The sequence below is a fragment of the Clarias gariepinus genome, chromosome 3, assembly GCF_024256425.1.
Source record: "Clarias gariepinus isolate MV-2021 ecotype Netherlands chromosome 3, CGAR_prim_01v2, whole genome shotgun sequence".
In the NCBI taxonomy this organism is placed as follows: Eukaryota; Metazoa; Chordata; class Actinopteri; order Siluriformes; family Clariidae; genus Clarias; species Clarias gariepinus.
This window is the reverse complement of record NC_071102.1, coordinates 27,676,821-27,701,268: the sequence shown is the minus strand read 5'-3', so window position 1 is coordinate 27,701,268 and position 24,448 is coordinate 27,676,821. Positions and strand designations below refer to the sequence as shown.

General features: G+C 35.0%; 2 protein-coding genes across 2 annotated transcripts in view; both read left to right on the top strand.

The window, feature by feature from the left end:
• The first annotated feature begins 3,327 nt into the window (after window positions 1-3,327).
• On the top strand, window positions 3,328-7,952 carry grna.2 (granulin a, tandem duplicate 2). The gene is made up of 5 exons (XM_053492715.1): window positions 3,328-3,463; window positions 3,693-3,827; window positions 4,109-4,246; window positions 6,858-6,962; window positions 7,628-7,952. The coding sequence occupies exons 2-5, from the start codon at window positions 3,693-3,695 to the stop codon at window positions 7,754-7,756; spliced, it is 507 nt and encodes a 168-aa protein (XP_053348690.1). The 5' UTR covers window positions 3,328-3,463; the 3' UTR covers window positions 7,757-7,952.
• A 9,551-nt stretch (window positions 7,953-17,503) lies between these two features.
• Window positions 17,504-24,448, top strand: part of LOC128518360 (uncharacterized) — a 38,119-nt gene continuing 31,174 nt past the window's right edge. The window contains exons 1-8 of the mRNA XM_053491436.1: window positions 17,504-17,563; window positions 17,802-17,936; window positions 18,050-18,328; window positions 18,406-18,543; window positions 19,667-19,828; window positions 19,903-20,040; window positions 22,390-22,551; window positions 22,634-22,771. Coding sequence (XP_053347411.1) covers window positions 17,802-17,936; window positions 18,050-18,328; window positions 18,406-18,543; window positions 19,667-19,828; window positions 19,903-20,040; window positions 22,390-22,551; window positions 22,634-22,771 — 1,152 coding nt within the window. The 5' untranslated portion in view covers window positions 17,504-17,563. The remainder of the gene's footprint in view (window positions 17,564-17,801; window positions 17,937-18,049; window positions 18,329-18,405; window positions 18,544-19,666; window positions 19,829-19,902; window positions 20,041-22,389; window positions 22,552-22,633; window positions 22,772-24,448) is intronic.

Below are 24,448 nucleotides of genomic sequence, written 5' to 3'. Positions count from 1 at the left end.
CACCCATAGTCCACCTTTATTAGGAGTAACTTTTTTATGTCCAACCTAACATTCTGACAGGTAAACTAGTGTGTTACTGTTTGTCCTTGGGTTCTGTAAAGTGAATTTTGAAATGTTTGGTGGTTTAGTAGATCATGTTTTTGTTACCATCTGAATGTGTTATATTTTTTGGATCAAACCTGCATTTCATGGTCTTTCTATTGGGTTAAGGTCTACACTCTGACTTGGCCACTCCAAAAAAAGCCCATCTAGGGTTTCGAGTAATTGTCCTGTTGTATCACCCAACTTCTACAGACTTTTAGCTGACTAACAGACATTCTCACATTATCCTGAACATTTTTTTTTGATACACTTGAAATTGAACCTCAATGACTGCAAACTGGCCAGGCCCGATGCAGCAAAGCAGCCCCAAATCATGATGTTTCCACCACCATATATGGTTAGGATGATCTTTTAATGATGATATGCAGTGCCCTTTGTATGCCAGATATAGTGCTGTGTATTCCTTCCAAATAGTTCAATCTGAATTTCATCAGTCCACAAAACATTATGCCAATACTGCTGTGAGTGTCAGTGTGCTGTGTTTTAGTAAGCATTTGTGGTGCCATGGACATGGCTACCATTGACACCCTAATGTTTTATGTTTTGTAGACTCATGATCACAGATGTTAGCCAGTTCCAATGATGCCATCAGATCTTTGGCTGTCACTAGGGGTTGTTTCTTTACCTCTTTAATGAGTGTTTGTTGTGCTCTTTGGGTCATTTTAACTAAGCACCCACTTCTTGGTAGAGTAGCCACCTTAAAGTAGACTTAAAGACTGAAAGTCATGGTTCACTGCTGATTTTTGCATTGTGCTGCTGCCACATGATTGGCTGGTGAACCACATGAATGTGCAGCTGTACAGATGTTTCCCATTAAGTAAAGACATATCTCCTCTTAAGCCGTAGTAAAAGCAAAGGTCAACGTAAACAAAAATTTCCCTGACCACAAGAAAACAAGCTCTATAATGTAAGAGCTAGGTATCTGTAAGCAAAGTTCCACCGTTCTGTATACAGTATAGCATACATCCTCAATTTTCCTAGATGTTAAGACGTTGTAAAATAGTCGTTCTGTCTATGAAATAGGACAGCAGACATAGATGCTTCCTAAAATGACAATAAGAAGAAAATGAATTACTGCCTCATGGTTTGGCATGTTTGTTTTATCTTATCAAGCAAGTGAGCAGCGTAGTGGCGTAGTGCTAAGGACTGTGGGCTTACACCTTCAGGGTCGAGAGTTCAGTTCCTGCCTTGGGTCTATGTGCATGGACTTTTCTTGTTCTTCCTATGCTTGGTGGGTTTCCTCTTAAAACTCACCAAGATTTTCTCTCAAAGACTTGCTGATTTGGTTGACTGGTGTTCCCAAAGTATGTGTGCCCTGCGCTGGACTGTCACCCTGTCCAGTGTGTACACAGCCTCATGCCCAAATTCTACTGGGATAGGCTTCAGGTTGCCTGTGAACCAGCTTAAGCGGTATGAAGTATGTTGAATATAATGATGTTGAAGTATAACGATATGCCCTTACTAAATAAATGACCTAGTTCGTCTGTTGAAAATAAAGTCATGCTAATGCAAATCCTCGCTAATTCTTATTCTTGTTTAAAGCTAACTCTTAATGAGGTTTTTACTTTTAAGCACCACCTTATATCCCAGGGATGGAGCTTTGCTAACACGGCCAGAGATTGGGGAGCAGTTTCAAGGAGGTAAAATGTATTTTTTTGTTCAATCCACCTGGTTAACTAGTAAGGACCTAATCTTGACTACTTTTGACTGATCTTTTCTAATCCATCGTCACACTGTGTCAACATGATTTTGTGTACGCTTGAAATACGAACTAATGTCATGGTCTGAATTAATAAATCACAGATTAATTTGTAGCCTAATAAAAAATAACCACTATATCACCCTAAAGGCTCTGTCAGCAGCTGAGTAAGGAATGCAGAGTTTACAAAGATTTTTTTTTTTTCAGTGTTTGAGGAACAAACTATTTTAATTCTCAGTTTCATGTGGGAGAATTAATTTCACATCCAGTCCAACATATACTTTTGTTTCCCTGTTTCCCTGAAAAATCATAGATTTTTTAATGTTTGCCCTTTTTTTGTGGAACTGGCTGGCAGAGCTGAGCCTTGGGTGCCCAAAATCCTGTCAATAGTCACCTGCTGAATATTTGGTGATCAGTGTTATTCACCTCACCTGTCAGTGGTCACAAGATTAAACATATACAGTAGGTCTATGTATTACAAAATGTTCTTGCTCAAACTCTAAAGCCTTAAGCTTTTCTAATGTCCGTACTTTAAAAGCATGGACACATCTTATTTTTCATCACTTTTTTGTTTTACAGAATTAAACATACATAAAATACCCAGTAGAAAAGGTTATTTTAATTGATTTAAATAAAAAAGGGAAATGAGTTATAAAGCTAAGAGAGTGTGGGGAATTTGTGAACAATAGTACAGTATTAGAGCACTGTGTTAGAATACAGTATATAAAGTGTTATTCTCTAAAACAGGAGTGATTTTTTTTATTATAAATGAAGGTTTAAAAAAATCTATTTGGAATGGCACTTTTAAAAAAATAATAATAATTATGTATAATTTTGTAATGCCATTTTATAATTTGTACTACAGCATTTTCCCAGATAATTACATAGTCACTGGGAGTGATGCTGATTTGGTGTTATCAACGGAAACATAATAAGATAACGTGGTGACATCAACTCAAGATGAGTTTTATTGTCATCCCGTATACTGGAGCGCATTCAGTCTAACAAACACAAAAACACTGGGGAGATTCCCTAAACTGAGTATAAATATAGCGTAAAAAGTTGGGAAAGTGAAACAAAGACATGTATGATTAACCAACTGTAGGCCAGGTGTTAAACCTTATTGCACCATTAAAACAGTGAATTGTTATATTGTCCAACAAAGAGAGTGAAAGTGGTGGCTAATAGCATTTTATATAGGCCCAGGGGTGACAAGGGTTAGTATAAATCCCATTGGTGCCATCAATAGACCAAGGTGGGTGTGGCAGTATTGAATATATACAGTTCATGTTATCAAACAGCAAGATACAAAAAAACAATTAGAAAATTAAGGAGAAATGTGATTACACACAGTGTCTTGCCTAAAAAGAAGGGGAAAACGAAGAAAAGATTTATTTTATTTATTCATAAAAAAGATAGAAATATACATTTTAATTATTCAATCTCTATAAAAATGAAGAGAAGTATCTACTTTGTACGTTAAACTGTCCCTTTATACAAATGCAGGAAATAGGGATCTGAAAGAAGTAAGTTCCTCTTTTTCATGCATGTGGAAACTTCAGATCTGCTCTGTCAGTATTTAGGTTAATAAAATCATTTGAGAAGCTGGGGCTGAAACGTACAGACGGCTATTGCTAAAATACAATCCACTGCACAAGAAAGGCAAGTGTTGGAGTTGAATTTTTATACTTTTTTCTTACAAAACTGCCTTAACGATTAGAATTATAAATAAACAACAGCTGCTGTTTTGCATGCATTGATTGGCGGATGAAACTTATTTTAACACTTGTTTTGCATTATTTATGTTTGACTTCTACTCTTTTGGGACTTTATTGTATATGCGTTAAACTCTGGCTAAAAAATGATGCTTTGTTTTCTCCTTCTTGTCTAGATGCTGGCTGTGTTAGTATTGCTCATGATAGGGCTGATTCCTGGCAACCTTGCCTGTCCCGATGGGACAAAATGTCAAGACAAAAATACTTGCTGCCCAACTAGGACAGGATATGGATGCTGCAAATATCCATCTGTAAGCAAAAACCAGAGCTATTCTTATAGGTTGTGGTAAATTATTGATAATTATTCATTAAATTGAAGTACATCTTATCTCAAAATGTTAAATTAAACACTATGTGTATTCTTTAAGGCTGTGTGCTTTTCTTTAATCCTTGTGTACAGCAGTGGGCCTTGCCCAAACACCACACAGCCTTAAAGAATACACAGTGTTTGATTTAGCTTTTTAAGATAAGGTGTATCTTTGAATATGGCTGGTTAGTGCGTATGATTTTAACTTTTTCTTCGATGCTTTAGGGTCAGTGCTGCCGTGATGGCCTCCACTGCTGCCCGCTAGGTTTTCGCTGTGACATAACATCTACTCGCTGTTTAAGAGGAGAACTGAGTCTTACTGCATCTCCACATATTGCTGCCATTCAGAGCAACAGCATTCAGGTACAAAACAGAAGAATAACCTTTTTTCAATCTTTAATAACCGTGTACACAAATAAAATAATTTATCTTTATCTGTAATAAAAAAAACAACAGATGTAAAAGGGAAGCAAGATGGATTATAAATCCAATATCTTAGCTAGGATATGACAAGCATTTTGCTTTGTAAGGAATAAAGGAATAAAGCCAAAGGGAGATGCTACTATAAGAAATAGGTGTGATTTGTGCAGATCGCAAGGAAAAAAAATATATTAAAAAAAATACAAACATACATACTAAAAAAATCTTCAAAATGATCAATATGAATTATACACAAGTGCATTGAAAATGATCTTGTATGTGTGCAGAAATTTGTCATTTTGACAAGTTTCTTTGAATTTGAACAAGATTGAATTTTGTCTGAAAGAAAATAAGATGTATTTCAGGTAAATATAATATGTGATCCGCTCACTTTCTCATTTTTTTTAAAGAAAAATACTTGAAAATGTCAAATCTCTGCATGCACAAAAGATGATTTCCAGTTAAACAAGATTTTCTGTTTGCTTTTTTTGTTGAAGGTCCCTTAAGGCAGGTCTGTAGAGATTGTGTCTGGCTGTTGGAACTCCAATTTCTTTACTATCATACAAATAGTACATTCCAAAGTGTTCTTAAGGCTAACAAAGATAAAAGAAATTGCTTAGCAAAGTAAATTCCACTCACACGTAAACCATCAAGCTGCCATAGTTGTGTCCTTAAATAATAACAACAAAAGAAAACTTCTAAAAAAACATTTATTTGTTTTAATCTCTTTTAGATTGTAGCAAATATATATACATTTATATTATTAATATATTAGATAGTTCAAATCAAATGGTAAGCATTGTGTTTTGTAAGGGATAAACCACATAGGGACATGCTGCTATTGTAACGACGGGGTCTCGCGAGGGGCGGAGACACACAAAAATACTCTGCACTGTTCAGAACGGGCAGATCAGCAGGCCGCTACTCCATGGAGTTCTGAACAGGCAGAGGCACGGCTTTTATACACACGGTTGCCAGGCAATTCCGCAATTAGTGTGGACACGCCACACCTGGCGGCATGTCTATTTAAGGGTCCTGATACCTCGGTACTTTGTGCGACCATTTAGGTAGCACCGGTGAGGTATCAGGGCCAAAGAATTGAAAAAAAGAGAAAAAGTTAGAAAGAAAAAGATATACAGACAGACAGACAGAGCGCTCTCAAGAGCGGGAGAGGGGCACAGACCCACCCTCTGTCTCCGTAAGACAGAAACTCCTGGTTCATTCACTCCCTCTGAAGGCCTGCGTTAGGACTCTTATAAACATCATAACATCTTGTGGTGCGGCTCTCCATACCGCACCACGTAACAGCTATAGGAAATTAATAAACACCATGAAGTTATTAGTTTGATTCATGTTGAGCCTCTGATGGGATATTTACAGGAAGAACAAAGAAATATTCGTTCTAAAATAAAAAAAATTGTGAAAATGGAAAAATTACCAATTTCATCTAGATTTTTTTTTTATATGCATGCTTTTTTTTTTGGTTTTGCAAAGATGTCTTAAGGCACCTCTTGCCAGATTTAAAATGAATCCTAAAGTTGCAGCTCAGCAAAGCGAATTCTCATATCCTGAAGACTCTTTGGTTAAAAAAAAAAAAAAACATATTGATGTCAAGAATTAAACAAATGTACTTTCTTGAGTAATAACCCAACTTCTAATTCATTGCATTTGTATGGATAGTCTTGAATGTTACTCAGGTATGGAAAAAGTATTGAAAAATGATAGTTAGATAAAAATACAGATGATTTGTCAATATCTTACTGACTGAAATGTGTAAAATAATATATCATGTACACATTTAAATGTAGCTTGGTTGAAGCTAACACCATCTCATCATTTCCAGTAGCTTCCTTACAGGAAAATACTATTTTGTTGTTCTATTGTATTGTGAACTATTGGTTAATAGCCGTGCATTTCTTTAGAGTGTCTACATAAAAGAAAGTAGGCCTAATATGTATAGTGAAGTATGTTTTGGTGGAAGTGAGAATGATAAAGATTCCTTATTCTAATCCAAACTGTTTTAGCTTTTAGTTGTAGCCGAAATATTGTGTCTATGAGGCAGATAAAATGATTAAGGATTGATTTAGGGATGTCAAACAACCTTAAGCAAAGCCAGCATTGGCAAAGCTTTGCTTTCCATTGTTTTTACCAACTGCTTAATGCATGAATAACTTAACCATTTAATGTTTCTGCTTTTTGTTCATTTATTTATTTATTACTAATTAAAGAAAGATTAATCGAATCTGTGACTTATGATAAGGTTTAATTCATGTAGGGCATAAAGAGAAAACCGAGTAACCGAGTGGGTGATAAGCATGATTTTCTTTGTTACCATGTTTATATTCCTTATTTCTTATCCAGATACAAAGGGCTGCACTCACCTTTACGTAACATTAGAAATCCACAGCCATAAAATTTGTTTTTGACTACAGATTGGTAGTCTGTGGGCGTGGGTGTAAATGTGTGTGTGTGTGTGTGTGTGTGTGTGAGAGAGAGAGAGAGAGAGAGAGACTTCGACCTCTTATCTCAACTAAAGTCTGTGTTTAAACTTTAGAAACTAGCTGGCATTATACACTGCAGTGACCGATTCTATTGCCCAGCTGGAAACAGCTGCTGCAAGACGCCAACTGGTCAGTTGGCATGCTGTCCATATCCTCTGGTATCTATCTTTCTATTTTGACTTTTTCTCTAGACACTAGATAACTACAATCAGGTCCATATGTTGTGACACAATTTGTAAATTTGTGTTTGTGCCTCTTTAAACTGCGACAATCAAGATGTGGTTTAAATGTCAAATTCCACATTTAATAAGGTTTAACATAAATATTATTATCAAAGGTTTAAAAGTAAACCTAACATAATTATAAATATTAGGATTATTTTTAATCCTGGGATGCAAAAGTTTGTAGTCAATGACTGCCTGAAATCTGGAACTCACTAATATGCACAAAATGCTGAGTTTCTTCCCTTGAGATACTTTACCAGGCCCTTATGGGGTCTTTCTGCCCTCAGTTGCATCTTTAGTAAGTAAAAAAAGATCTCAGTTGGGTTGAGGTTATATGACAAAATTAAACCTTTAAAATTTAAGCCTTTAAATGAAAACATTTTACATTTTAATCACATCTTTATTGCTTTATTTCAAATCCATTGTTATCATAAGGGAAAAATGCAAACATTATGCATTCTCCAATACTTATGCACATGACAGTTTTAAAATATAGATGTATTCCTACTGGTATAACGAATTATCCTCTTATAATAATAATAATAATAGGAAGAAAAAGAAGTCTAATTATTTTCTTCTTTTCTAATTGTCTTTTAAAGGGTCAGTGCTGCAAGGATGGAAAGCATTGCTGTGAATATGGTTATAACTGCAATCCTACATTTACTAAGTGCATAAGCCACTACGCAAGCGTTCCTGCTCTTCTCACAAAAAAAGCCTTGGTCCTCTGAATTTTTTTTGCTTGATCAACAAACATTTTTTTAAGCTTTTTTGCCTGACTTGTTATTAGTAATTATGCCACAGTAAGCAGCAACAGTTATATATTATTCTTTCTCTTTCTTTTAAAAGGAACCAAAAATGAAATACAATAATAAATTGCTGAAAGCATGTGCGAATCAATAAAATCTCATTAATTTTGCATCAAAAGTTCATTATTTCTAGTCTGAATACTGTATTTTGTATACACAATATTTAATTAGGCCATTAAAAAAAAAACTTGTTGAATGAACGTAATTAAATTATGGAAAGAATTTTCACCTGATTTAATGGCTTTCTTTCAACATTAAGCAATTTTGTTGGCCCAACTTTATGTTCTTAGGTTCAGTCAAATTAATTTTATTAGGTTCATTTAACTTATTTACTACAGCTGCGTCCAACATATTTTAATACTGTTAACATAAATGAATAGCGTTGGTACAACACATTTTTCAGTTGTAAATTAAGTTGATCCAACTCAAGTAAATTTAAATTTTAAGACCTGGTCAACAGAATTCTGTGAAGAAAGGAAGCATAAGACAAACGTGATAAAACAGATTTTTATTTTACACCAGCAGCAACTTACAAATGAAGTTTCAATTTGAAAAGATGTACAAAACATAAAACACCACAAATAAGTATTAATCATAGAAAAAAAATTAACACCAAAAGAAAGTTTTTTACTTTATAACTGTTCGTTATGACTTTTAAATATGACCGTTAGAGACGGTTGGTCAGGAAACTCCTGAAGTCAGATACAGACAGGACACTTTCACTCACAAACTCCTGTGGAAAAATACAGAGATAGATTCAATTAAAATTTATGATACTTAATTTATCAAATGACCAATATTTATACTTTCTTCCTCTCGCTTCACAACTCATGAGAACAGACCGAAACCAGAACCGAACCGCAGATTAAGCACGCGCATATAACCGTCGGTATTTTAAGTGTGATTAAAAATACAAGAAATAGCTTAAACCAAAATAACGTGACTAAAAATCGCTTAACAGAAGGTGACATTAATGTTCAGTATTTCGTTTCTATTTAGAAAGATGGGAATTAATTCCTGCTTACCTTTTCCACACGCCCGCCAAACGTTTGTCTTCTCAACACACTGTGTTCTCTTCTCGCGATATTTCCGGTTTTCATAGTGACAAGATTTCTTTGGTTTATCTCAACATGATTAAATCTAATACATGTTTGTTGAATTTTATGTAAATACAACATAATTTATTCATGTTCATCTTGGAAACATGAAATTATTATGTACAAAACACATATTACATTTTAGTACATGTAACAGGTAGCCATGTTCATTTTTTTGAGTGTATGTTTGTTTTTATTTTAACTACGGCTTTCTTTTTGTTTAGCTGTCTAATATTGTTATTCTTTTATCTAACGCCTTAGATTTCTCGTTACAGCAAAAAAAGTAATCTAATTACTCAAAACCCACACTGGCAGTGACACAAGATGTTATTTTGGCATTTCTATACTGCAGCTAGCCACTAGAGGGCCTCAGAGACATCCTTAGTAACCCTTTAATTAAATCCTTAGGATCGCATCAAGTGATATTGCAGGTTAGTGAAGCAGTGGAAACAAAACGTTAATTTATTAAGCCATCATTTTCCACCCAATCAAAGGATGATAAACAACACCAAATCCACAAAATAGAAAGTCTTCTTTATCCAACATTGGTGTCTTTATTATACCAATATGATGAATACATTTATACCATAGTTACACAATTTAAACAATTCGGGGTTTTTTTATAAAAAAAAAAAAAATCAAGTATTAAAAAAACATAGGATATCTAAATTGACACTGATCATGACTCCATGGATCAATAAAATTTTTTTTCTTTTTTAAACCAGATTGATTTATTCTTGCCCTACACTGGTGCATGGACCCCTAACCATCTGCATACACTTAAATATTTTTAGAGTAATAGTTTATTATTACTATAACAGAACAGTTAAAGAAAATGTGATTTAGGATAAATAAATGCAGATTGTGTGAAATGAACATAAAAATGAAACTATTATATATTATAATTAAATTATTATAATATTTTTGTTGCTAGAAATCATATTAAAAAATCACAAAAATGTACAAAAAAAGAAATATTATTCTAAATGCAATTAACAAAAACAACAACAATAATAATAATAAATAGAAGAAGAAGAAAAAGAAGAGGAACATTTCATCATATTTAATACCACAATCCAAAATGTCAACTTGTTTGAAGCATCATGTGATTTCACATATTTTGCAATGAAAATGTCAAAATCTCTATTAACCAGGGCCGGAGTGGGACTCATTTTCAGCCCTGGAGTTTCATGCCTCAGACCGGCCCACTTTAGATCACAACCTATTATTATTAAAATCATGTAATTTTAAGCTTACATGTTAAGTCTACAATAGTGCAAATTGTTCTGTAAAGCCTTGTAATTCAGTGTATATTTCTAAAACATTTCCAATTCACGACTTTGTTTGGGCATAGTAAGTGGTTATACTGGAACTAATGCTTGCTTGTTCACACATCCTGTTACAGCAGCTCACCTCTTTCTTCCATACTGACAGAAGCAACTCTCTCATCACGACTGGCTCCTGGCTCTGATTCTGACACCAAATCATATTATGACAATAGTCATGATTCTCAGCACAAATCTCTCCCTTTTACAAAGTTTTCTGATCAATTTAGGTCAGTTTCGTTAATGTAATGCTGAATCATCTAGCATTTCAGGGCACATTTCATATATGGCAGGTCTACACCATACACCATATATATATTATATTAATTCTAATAATATTCAGTTATTCACTCAGTGCGTAGCCCTTTCCTACCTTTCCACTCTGGATTTGCAGGGTCATGGCTGGTACATGGTGCTGGATCTAGCTTCTGAGGAGCTAAAAGACAAAGTTTCCCTGTTATGTGGCGTCACATTGTAGGCCACTATCGTTTAAATGGTATAACGTTTTGTTATATGCCACAACAACACACAATTCATTGAATTTATAATTATAATTATTTGTAAAACTAAGAAATAAAAGAATACTCTGGAATTAAATAATGTGTGGGGGCAGTGATGTGTCTGCTACACTAGATGGACCCACATAGAAAACTTTCACGGCATCAAAACACACGTAGAAACGGCTTTATCTGTCATTGAGAAACGGCTAATGTTACTTTCCTCCTGGATCTGTAAGCTAACTCACTTGCTAACGTTAGCTGTCAGTTAAACTCCTCTACAATAAATTCATCACTGGACGTATCAGCAGAAAACCTGACAACCCAGCGGCTTGAAATATTTTTTGTATTATTGTAACTTCAACCTAAACACACAGATGCCGCCGCTATCGTGTTCATATACCATATCCAACCTTTAAGTTGAACTGTGGTTTGGAGTTAAAGTTCAACATCTTTCCTTACCCGTTTCATCGTCCTCATGTGGTGCTAGAAACTGCGAGCTCGTTTTAGTAAAAAAGGTGCCAATTTTGACACATTTAGCTGCGTCTGTTTCCAGAGCTTTCCTCTTTTTAATTCTTGCCTTCTCCGCGCCACCTTTGCTCTTTCTACTTTCCATCTTTCAACAGCTGATCCGGCCAGGAGAACTCTGCTGCGCTGACCTGGCGCTGACCCAGTGCACCGACGCGTTACGTCAGGGTGCGTCTGCCAATAATACAGGCATTTTTTTTTCTTTTTTATAAACAAAAGAGCCACCATTGGAGGCGGCACAGGGACAGCGGTAGCAGCGTATGATCAACCTAATGCCATGACTGAGCAATGGGCTGGCCCACGAAAAAAATGTAATAAAAAAAAAAGAAGAAGAAGAAAAGAATTAGACACCGGCCCTTGCGGCCCAAACATCAGACCGGCCCACCGGGAATTGTCCCGGTCCTCCCGATTAGCCACTCCGGGCCTGCTATTAACCCTTTGTGTCTAAAGTAGATAAATAAATAAATACAGTGTATTTTATTTGATTAAACACATAGCAAAACTTTGGCATTCTTAATAAGTAATATGTTGACCACAAACACAGACACACACACACACACACACTTCTATGCAGGATGATATATTTATGACTCAGATGTTTTGCTAAGCACGCTTATCATAAAATCATGAAATTTTGGATATCACGACTTAATTTTGTTTACCTTTAGCACTTGGGCTACTTGTATTTATAGAGACACAAAAGCATTTACTTTTCTTTTAAATATATTTTTATATTTGTTATTATTATCATCATCATCATCATCATCATCATTTCTTTATTTCTGTATTTTTTTTTATTTTGTCATGAGATATATACTCTCTCCAGTCACTTTATTAGGTAAATCCTAATGTATATGTTCCACTACATCCCTCCCCTGTCACACGGCAAAATTATTTAGGAATTGTTTAAGAAACAGCATTTATTCGGCTTACAAATTCAACAGAAATCTGATGAGCATCTTCAGTGTGTGTATTTGTGTGTGCCCTGCGATGGATTGGCACCTAAATCTCTTGGGATGGGCTTCAGGCCCTTCGTCACCCTGTATACAGGCTAATGCGGTGTAGACGATGAGTGACTGAGTGCTTTTGTCAGGTGAATTGCTATCTGTAGCATACAGACATGTAGTGGTGACACAAGATGTTATTTTGGAATTTCTATACTGCAGCTAGCCACTAGAGGGCCTCAGAAACATATTTAGGATGTAACCTTTAACTTAAATCCTTAGGATGGCATCAAGTGATATTCCAGATTAGTGAAGCAGTAAAAACAAACAGCACTTAAAAACTTAAATAAAAAAAACTATAATTATATTTTAATTTGCTGTCAAGTTTTAAAGGTGAAGATGAATGAATGATCTGTTCGCTGTGTGCTGTGATATGGGGAACGGGTACAGTCACACACCCACGAATCAGGAACTTCTCTATTTATTAACGTTAAAGACAGATCATTTAAGTCTTCAGCCAGGTGTCACATCCTGTACATCTGTTACATCCAGAGAGAGCAAAAAGAGGGGAAGTCAGTCTGGACATAGGCTATGGGAGAATTTCCAAAATAAGAAAACGCGGAAGTGCTTAAGGTGAGAGAGAGAGAGAGGGATAGAGTAGCATGGGATTGTTAACACCTTTATTTATATATATATATATATATATATATATATATAAAAATGCCAACAGTTGCATCTTCACTATTTTGTTACTTAGACTATATGATAGATAGAGTATGTTATTATTTTCAAAGGGAAAATATAAACAGCAGCCAGTTTACAGATTATACAACAATATACAAGCAACAAAGGTATAGAGGTAAAGAATATTAAACCTGGGTTTAAAGAAAAATCACAATAAGAAAGTTCATGTGCATTAATTATAACAAGTTAAAAAAAAATAATAATCAGAATATACCGTTCCTATACACATGAACATGATCATTGTAAATCCAGGTGAGAAATTAAGTAACTTTACATAAGTGCACAAGCAAGTTGTAATATTAATATAAAGATAGAATGAAAGTACTTGATCATATCAGGGCAGTGACATGGACTACAGTATGTATATGACACTATTTATAGTGATGTGAGAGACGGAGCTCCCTCTCCTGACACAGAGCAGATTTATAGTACAGTTTAAACACTGTCGGCCGGAAAGACTTCCTGTAGCGTTCTCCGTCACATGCATAGAGGTGGTGGTGGAACTGTTTGTACTATATTACACAATACTGTAGATATAAAAAGATTTAAGATGAGTTTTAGAACAGAAATAAATCAAAACATTTTGGAGTAAAATACTAAAATGTTATTAGGAAATATGCTTACTTTGTCTCTTAGATCCTCATAAAACTATTTCTACATATTGTATTAGTTCCTTTGTCATAAATTGTGTGTGTGCGTGTGTGTGTGTGTGTGTTAGTGTATGTGTAGTCAGTGTCTGTGGTTCAGACTCAGAGACTGACTGTTGCAGAGTCACAGTGGCCTCTTTCCAGCCTCTCCTGGCTAAGGCCACATCTTTCCATCCTGCACAGTGTCAGCGTAGAGGAGCTGAGCTCCACACAGACGGCACGGCGGGTGTCACACGGTTCAAACCACTGAATAAAATACTCCTGGGTAAGCCTAACGCATTTGGCCTGTCAAACACGCTGTCAGACATATCCACATCTTAATATTAACCCTTCAAACCACCCGGGGTTTGGGGTTCAGACTTATATTTCTCACTTTTGCTTTGATACACATTTCCTATTGGTTTAACAGTAATTACCAGTTTACCATGCCACGTCGCATTGAGGCAGTAATTGCAGCAAATGGGGCCCAAACCAAGTACAGAGTACATATCCATACTTATACTTTTCAGAAGTCCGATATGTTCTATGTACAATTCTTGTTTTATTGATTGCATGTAATTTTCTAATTTTCCAAGGCTTTACGCCATAATCATCTCTATTATGACAAATCACGGCTTGAATTATCTTGCTTTGCATATAATGAGTCTATCTTATATATTAGTTTCATCTTTTAAGTTGCATTACGGATATAAATGAACTTTTGCATGATATTTAAATTCTTCAAGTTTCACAGAGTATGTCCACATTCTTTAAACAGTCAAAAAATTTAATTATAATTATTTAGTAATGAACAAACAAGACCAGGCAATGAAATTTTAAACTAATCAAACTAAATTCACTTTTTGATAATAATATAATAAAAACATCAACACTCATTGTAACTCTAACAATAATAATAATAATAACAACAACAATAATAATAATAATAATAAAAATAATAACAATAATTTAACCCAGATAATAAGCTGATAATTTCTGTCAAAAATGCATTGAATTAATGACTATACAACTGTATGAAACAACGGTTATATCAATTGTAATTATGGGAATTATATTTCGGTCAAAAAAGCAGCTTGGTTTATTGGTTCACTTTTGTGGATGAGTATGTCAAACTGATGGTCTCTTGAAATTTTCACACGCAATAGGCTCTAGAGTTTACAGTATGGTGTGAAATTGTAAGTGTTGTAAGTGTTCAGAGAGGAATGAGAGGATTCTTTCACCAGATGCTGGTCACTACTACCTACACCAGAAACATCCAGTTTATTGTATAAAGGTTTATATATTATTATTAAGCTGTAGTGTTGTGGGTGAGATTCCCCCAAAGATCAATACTTTCTGAAATACAATGAAATGATGTTGAATTTCTTAGCCAACAGATTTTATTGTTGTCGGTTGTTTAATCAAACTAATTTATTACTGTTTTTTCCTTGGGTTGTGTAAAGTAAATTTTTAAATTTTTTGTGGTTTAGTAGATCATGTTTTTGGTATCTTCTGAATGCATAACATTTATTCTTTTGTTTTGTTTATATATATTTTTTGAACCAGATTTCTTAGTCTTTTGCATGTTTGTCACACAAAATGTTTCTGATCATCAAACACATTTAACTATTAGTCAAAGATAACACAAGTAAACACAAAATGCAGTTTTTAAATGATGGTTTTCATTATTTAGGGAGAAAAAAAATCCAAACCTACATGGCCCTGTGTGAAAAAGTAATTGCCCCCTGAACCTAATAACTGGTTGGGCCACCCTTAGCAGCAATAACTGCAATCAAGCGTTTGCGATAACTTGCAACGAGTCTTTTACAGCGCTCTGGAGGAATTTTGGCCCACTCATCTTTGCAGAATTGTTGTAATTCAGCTTTATTTGAGGGTTTTCTAGCATGAACCGCCTTTTTAAGGTCATGCCACAACATCTCAATAGGATTCAGGTCAGGATTTTGACTAGGCCACTCCAAAGTCTTCATTTTGTTTTTCTTCAGCCATTCAGAGGTGGATTTGCTGGTGTGTTTTGGGTCATTGTCCTGCTGCAGCACCCAAGATCGCTTCAGCTTGATTTGACGAACAGATGGCCAGACATTCTCCTTCAGGATTTTTTGGTAGACAGTAGAATTCATGGTTCCATCTATCACAGCAAGCCTTCCAGGTCCTGAAGCAGCAAATATACCCCAGACCATCACACTACCACCACCATATTTTACTGTTGGTATGATCTTTTTCTGAAATGCTGTGTTACTTTTACGCCAGATGTAACGGGACACGCAGCTTCCAAAAAGTTTAACTTTTGTCTCGTCGGTCCACAAGGTATTTTCCCAAAAGTCTTGGCAATCATTGAGATGGTTTTTAGCAAAATTAAGACGAGCCTCAATGTGCTTTTTGCTTAAAAGTGGTTTGCGCCTTGGAAATCTGCCATGCAGGCCGTTTTTGCCCAGTCTCTTTCTTATGGTGGAGTCGTGAACACTGACCTTAATTGAGGCAAGTGAGGCCTGCAGTTCTTTAGATGTTGTCCTGGGGTCTTTTGTGGCCTCTTGGATGAGTTGTCTCTGCGCTCTTGGGGTAAATTTGGTCGGCCGGTCCTGGGAAGGTTTACCACTGTTCCATGTTTTTGCCATTTGTGGATAATGGCTCTCACTGTGGTTCGCTGGAGTCCCAAAGCTTTAGAAATGGCTTCATAACCTTTAACAGACTGATAGATCTCAATTACTTTTGTTCTTATTTGTTCCTGAATTTCTTTGGATCTTGGCATGATGTCGAGCTTTTGAGGTGCTTTTGGTCTACTTCTCTGTGTCAGGTAGCTCCTATTTAAGTGATCTCTTGATTGAAACAGGTGTGGCAGTAATCAGGCCTGGGGGTGACTACAGAAATTGAACTCAGGTGTGATAAACCACAGTTAAGTTATTTTTTAACAAGGTGGGCAATCACTTTTTCACACAGGGCCATGTAGATTTGGAGTTTTTTTTTCTTCCTTAATAACGTAAACCTTCATTTAAAAACTGCATTTTGTGTTCAATTATGTTATCTTTGACTAATAGTTAATGGTTTTTGATGAGCAGAAACATTAAAGTGTGACAAACATGCAAAAGAATAAGAAATCAGGTTTCTCACCACCACTGTATATGTGATGCTGACTTTGTGTTATCAATGAAAACAGAGATAACGTGGTGACATCAAGATCAAGATGATCAGTCATAATCCACATGGTGCAACGCATTCAGTTTGACAAACACTAAAAAAACTGGGAAGATTCCCTAAACTGAATGTAAACATATTTTAAAAAGTATGGATTGTGAAACAAAGACATGTACGATTAACCAACTGTAGTGTAGATGTTAAGCCTCAGCTATTGAACCTCCAACGAAGAGGGTGAAAGTGGTGGTTAATAGCAATTTATATAGGCCCAGGGGTGACAGGGGTTAGTATAAATCCCATGGGGTGAAATCAAGAGACCAAGGTGGTTGGGGCAATATTGAATATATACAGTTAATGTTATGAAAGAAGTTAATGTTATGAAATAGCAAGATTAAAAAAACAATTAGAAAATGAAGGAGATGTGAAATGTGATTACACACAGCGTCTTGCCTAAAAAGAGAAGAAAAAAAACCTATTCCAACGAATAAAAAGGTTTATTCTTTTTCTGTCAACTTTTTGTTTGCTTCAGCACATTTTAACACACTGGTATAGCTACAGTGTAACTAATGATTTTGATCTTGGGAATTAAGTGAAGTATAATTATTAATCTCGATAATACCCAAGAAAAGTATGCACTCTGTACGTTAAACTGTCCCTCTAGACAACACAGGAAATAGGGATCTGCAATAGGTAAGTTCCTCTTTTTTGTGCATGTGGAAACTTTAGGTCTGCTTGGACAGTGTGTGTTTGGGTTATAAATTCATTTGAGAAGCTGGGGCTGAAACAAACAGACAGCTACAATCCACTGCACGAGAAAGGCAAGTGTTAAAGTTAATTTTTTTTTTACTTTTTTCTTACAAAACTGCCTTAACGATTAGAATTATAAATAAACAACAGCTGCTGTTTTGCATGCATTGATTGGTGGATGAAACTTAATTCAAAACTTGTTTTGCATTATTTAGGTTTGACTTACTATTACTACTCTTTCGGGACTTTATTGTATATGAGTTAAACTCTGGCTAAAAAATGATGCTTTATTTTCTCCTTCTTGTCTAGATGCTGGCTGTGTTAGTATTGCTCATGATAGGGCTGGTTCCTGGCAACCTTGCCTGTCCCGATGGGACAAAATGTCAAGACAAAAATACTTGCTGCCCAACTAGGACAGGATATGGATGCTGCAAATATCAATCTGTAAGCAGAAACCAGAGCTATTCTTTTTAATGTAAATTATTGATGCTGATGCTTTAAATAAAAATACATTCCATCTTAAAAAGCTAAATTAAACACTATTTGTTTTCTTTAAGGCTGTATGCTGTTCGGACAAGGCCCACTGCTGTCCACAAGGATACCAGTGTGACGTAAAAAATCAGCTGTGTATAAAAAAGGGGCTTCCATGGCATGGAATCCCTCTCTCTCCTCAGTTACCTGCACAGAAGGAAGAGCGGAATGCTCCTGCTCCTTTGGTGAAATCTGACAACTTCTCTGTCTCTGTGATTTTTTGTGACAGCAACAATTACTGCCCTGATAGTACAACCTGCTGCAGGACTCCTTTTGGGCAGTGGACATGCTGCCCACACATTGTGGTTGGTATTACATCTAATAAAATCATGAATGTGGTAGGTTAGTGAGTATGATTTTAACATTTTCTCTGATTGTTTAGGGTCAGTGCTGCCGTGATGGTCTCCACTGCTGCCCCTTTGGTTTTCGCTGTGACAGCACGTCTACTCGCTGTTTCAGGGGAGAACTGAGTCTTCCTGCATCTCCACAGATTGCTGCCATTCAGAGCAACAGCATCCAGGTACAAGACAATAACCTTCTCCCTTTACAAATAAAATGACTGTTATGTAATAAATTTAAACATTAGCAAAATATCAAACTATAAAGTGAATAGGTGTATAGGGGAAGCATGATAGTTCATAAATCACATCTGTTACCTAAAATATAGTAAGCTTTGTGTTTGTGAAGAATAAACCACATAGCGACACGCTGCTATAGGAAATAAATAAATAACGTAATAATAAGGTAATTCATGCAGACCACCTGATGGGATGATTGCAATGACAAAAATACAAACATAATTATGAAAGAATCTTATCCAAATTGATCAATACGAAATATAACTAAGTGAATTGAAAATTATCTTGCCTGCAGAATGTTTTTTCTTAATTCATTTGTAAGTGGTGCACATGACAAAGTATGTTTGACAAGATTGAGTTTAAGCTGTAATATTTCAGGTGATTTACTTTCTCATTTTCTTAAAGAAAAATCCTTGTTAAATCTCTATGAACTTCTCTTCTGCGGCAGAGGTAGGTTTTGGTCTCGCCCGTCTGGGATGGCCTTCATGAGAGCCAGTTTCATTATGGTGCTGGACGGATTTTGCAAATGCACTTGACAATACTGTTCTTGCAAGAACTATTACAGAAAGGCTGACCTCTGTGTCTTAAAATAACAACTAACTGTTGTTTTTGTTGTTGTTACATAATTAGGTAATTCCATATGTGTTATTTTACAGTTTTGAAGTCCCCAGTATTTGTGTAGAATGTAGAAAATAAATCACTAAACAAAAACAAATAAATTTGCAAATGACCCCAAACTTTTGAACGGTAGTGTATATACAAAAAACAAGTGCCTTCCAGACTTCAAGATATTTTCAGGTGCCCATAATTTAAACATCTGGTTTTTTTTTTTAACTATTTACATTTTAGCAATGTACAGTATAACTGCTTAATATAAAGACCTCCTAAGGTAACCACTAAAAGTTTCAATTGGTTTTTTAACTAATTGTACTATTACAGTGTGTAGTTGTACCAGTAAGGAATTTGAGTGTTAACCATGCAATGAATATTGGAATATTAATATGTTAAACCAAAACTATATATATTTAAAGAAATTCATGGTAAATGTCATCTCTTTCCCATCAGACACCTGCAGAGGACGAACAGAAGAATGTCCCTGCTCCTTTGGTGAAATCTGTAAATGAAAAGGACTCTGTGGTTCGCTGTGACCGCAACAATTACTGCCCTGATCGTACGACGTGCTGCAGGACTCCTTTTGGGCGGTGGACATGTTGCGTACACAGACAGGTTGGTATTTTTCAGAAAATCATGAATGTGGTAGGTAAGTGAGTGTGATCTTAACATTTTGTCTGATTGTTTAGGGTCGGTGCTGCCGTGATGGCCTCCACTGCTGCCCCTCAGGTTTTCGCTGTGACAGCACGTCTACTCGCTGTTTCAGGGGAGAACTGAGTCTTCCTGCATCTTCACAGATTGCTGCCATTCAGAGCAACAGCATCCAGGTACAAGACAAATTAATAACCTTCTCCCTTTCTGCAACACAGTGTTACACAAATAAAATACCTTATTTAATAAACTCTAAACATTAGTAAAATGGCAAACTATATAAATGCAAGTATAATGGAAGTAAGATGACTCATGAATCAAATTAGCTAGCATATGGTACACATTGTGTTTTCTGCATAAATTTACACATGATGGTGTAATTCATGTAAAGAAATGCAAGAAAAACCAAATATACACTCAAAAAATAACTTGTTGAATGAACGTAATTAAATTATGGAAATAATTTCCACCTAATTTAATGGCTTTCTTTCAGCGTTAAGCAATTTTGTTGGCCCAACTTAATGTTCTTAGGTTCAGTCAAATTAATTTTAATAGGTTCATTTAACTTATTTACTACATCTGTGTCCAACATATTTTAATACTGTTAACATAAATGAATAGCGTTGGTACAACACATTTTTCAGTTGTAAATTAAGTTGATCTAACTCAAATAAATTTAAATTTCAAGACCTGGTCAACAGAATTCTGTGAAGGAAGGAAGCATAAGACAAACGTGATAAAACTGAGATTTTTATTTTACACCAGCAGCAACTTACAAATGAAGTCTCAATTTGAAAAGATGTACAAAAAACATAAAACACCACAAATAAGTATTAATCATAGAATTTTTTTTTTTTTACCACCAACAGAAAGTTTTGTACATTGTAACTGTTCGTTATGACTTTTAAATATGACCGTTAGAGACTGTTGGTCAGGAAACTCCTGAAGTCAGATGCAGACAGGACACTTTCACTCACAAACTCCTGTGGAAAAATACAGAGATAGATTCAATTAAAATTCATGATACTTAATTTATCAAATGAACAATATTTATACTTTCTTCCTCTCGCTTCACAACTCATGAGAACAGACCGAAACCAGAACCGAACCGCAGATTAAGCACGCGCATATAACCGTCGGTATTTTAAGTGTGATTAAAAATACAAGAAATAGCTTAAACCAAAATAACGTGACTAAACAGCAGGTGACATTTATGTTCAGTATTTGGTTTCTATTTAGAAAGACGGGAATTAATTCCTGCTTACCTTTTCCACACGCCCGCCAAACGTTTGTCTTCTCAACACGCTGTGTTCTCTTCTCGCGATATTTCCGGTTTTCATGTTGACAAGATCTCTTTGGTTTAACTCAACATGATTAAATCTAATACATGTTAAGTTGTTGAATTTCATGTAAATACAACATAATTTATTCATGTTCATCTTGGAAACATGAAATTATTATGTACAAAACACATATTACATTTTAGTACATGTAACAGGTAGCCATGTTCATTTTTTTTTGAGTGTACATACAAAAATTTTGTGAAAATAGAAAATTTTCTTGTGTGCCTGAATTTTTTATTTTTATTTTCACCAGTTTTTTTTTAAAGAAAGTTTTAAGTTGTGCACGTGCAAAAATACTTTTTTTACAAGATTGAATCTGTCTTAAAAAAATATGCTCTATGTCCCCTACCTACTTTCTAATTTTCCTAAAGAATAATCCTTGATAATGTCAAATTTCTACATGAACACAAGATAATTTCCAGTTAAACATGATTTTTTGTTTGCATTTCTGTCTCTGTTTAGGAAAAACCCCTTAAAGAAGGTCTGTAGGTGTGTGTCTGATTGTTAGCATTACAATTTCTTTTTTTCTTTACTTTTATACAAAAAGTACAGCACATTTAACAAGTTACAGGACAAAAAAACAGCTAAGCAAAGCAAATCCCACCTGAGCATCTACCATCTAGCTTTTATAGTTGTATCCTTATACAAAGAAACAACAACGCCAAAGAAAAAAAAAACATTCTATGCTTTAGATTTTATGTTGCCACTGAAATAATGGATTTTTAAGACTAATAAAATGAGAAGTTCCCCAACGATCTTTTTAGGAATAACAAATAAGCCGAGGTGCAAGTGTAAACCTTGGGAAATTTCTGCATTGGCAAGATTTTGCTCTCCACTGTTTCCTAGTTGTTTTCATAAGATTTGACTGAAAAGTGCCTTTCAGACTACAAGATATTTTCAGGTACCCATCATGTTAAAATTTTGAATGAGTGTGTGAGTGTTGATCAGAGGTCCTACCACAGTTGTAAAAATGGGAATAAATACAATGGTCACCATTGGCCGCCTTGGTCCCTAGTTGGACTACAGAGGTTCCTAGATGAATGGAGTGTAAAAGTACAGTGTGTAATTATGAGAGTTTGAAATGTGAGTCTTAACCATCCAACAAATATCAGAATTTTAATAGGTAAAAAATTATATATAGTTATAGTAATTCATGGAAAATGTCAAACCCTTTCCCATCAGACACCTGCAGAGGAGGAACAGAAGAATGTCCCTGCTCCTTTGGTGAAATCTGTAAATGAAAAAGACTCTGTGGTTTTCTGTGACAGCAACAATTACTGCCCTGATAGTACAACCTGCTGCAGGACTCCTTTTGGGCAGTGGAAATGCTGCCCACACATTGTGGTTGGTATTACAGTACATCTAATAAAATCATGAATGTGGTAGGTTAGTGAGTATGATTTTAAAAAATTTTCTGATTGTTTAGGGTCAGTGCTGCCGTGATGGCCTCCACTGCTGCCCCTTTGGTTTTCGCTGTGACAGCACGTCTACTCGCTGTTTCAGGGGAGAACTGAGTCTTTCTGCATCTCCACAGATTGCTGCCATTCAGAGCAACAGCATCCAGGTACAAAGCAATAACCTTCTCCCTTTCTGCAACACAGTGTTACACAAATAAAATACCTTATTTAATAAACTCTAAACATTAGTAAAATGGCAAACTATATAAATGCAAGTATAATGGAAGTAAGATGACTCATGAATCAAATTAGCTAGCATATGGTACACATTGTGTTTTCTGCATAAATTTACACATGATGGTGTAATTCATGTAAAGAAATGCAAGAAAAACCAAATATACACTCAAAAAATAACTTGTTGAATGAACGTAATTAAATTATGGAAATAATTTCCACCTGATTTAATGGCTTTCTTTCAACATTAAGCAATTTTGTTGGCCCAACTTTATGTTCTTAGGTTCAGTCAAATTAATTTCATTAGGTTCATTTAACTTATTTACTACAGCTGCGTCCAACATATTTTAATACTGTTAACATAAATGAATAGCGTTGGTACAACACATTTTTCAGTTGTAAATTAAGTTGATCTAACTCAAATAAATTTAAATTTCAAGACCTGGTCAACAGAATTCTGTGAAGGAAGGAAGCATAAGACAAACGTGATAAAACTGAGATTTTTATTTTACACCAGCTGCAACTTACAAATGAAGTCTCAATTTGAAAAGATGTACAAAAAACATAAAACACCACAAATAAGTATTAATCATAGAAATTTTTTTTTACCACCAACAGAAAGTTTTGTACATTGTAACTGTTCGTTATGACTTTTAAATATGACCGTTAGAGACGGTTGGTCAGGAAACTCCTGAAGTCAGATGCAGACAGGACACTTTCACTCACAAACTCCTGTGGAAAAATACAGAGATAGATTAAATTAAAATTCATGATACTTAATTTATCAAATGAACAATATTTATACTTTCTTCCTCTCGCTTCACAACTCATGAGAACAGACCGAAACCAGAACCGAACCGCAGATTAAGCACGCGCATATAACCGTCGGTATTTTAAGTGTGATTAAAAATACAAGAAATAGCTTAAACCAAAATAACGTGACTAAACAGCAGGTGACATTTATGTTCAGTATTTGGTTTCTATTTAGAAAGACGGGAATTAATTCCTGCTTAGCTTTTCCACACGCCCGCCAAACGTTTGTCTTCTCAACACGCTGTGTTCTCTTCTCGCGATATTTCCGGTTTTCATAGCGACAAGATCTCTTTGGTTTAACTCAACATGATTAAATCTAATACATGTTAAGTTGTTGAATTTCATGTAAATACAACATAATTTATTCATGTTCATCTTGGAAACATGAAATTATTATGTACAAAACACATATTACATTTTAGTACATGTAACAGGTAGCCATGTTCATTTTTTTTTTGAGTGTACATACAAAAAATTTGTGAAAATAGAAAATTTTCTTGTGTGCCTGAATTTTTTATTTTATTTTCACCAGTTTTTTTTTAAAGAAAGTTTTAAGTTGTGCACGTGCAAAAATACTTTTTTACAAGATTGAATCTGTCTAAAAAATATATGCTCTATGTCCCCTACCTACTTTATAATTTTACTAAAGAAAAATCCTTGATAATGTCAAATTTCTACATGAACACAAGATAATTTCCAGTTAAACATGATTTTTTGTTTGCATTTCTGTCTCTGTTTAGGAAAAACCCCTTAAAGAAGGTCTGTAGGTGTGTGTCTGATTGATAGCATTACAATTT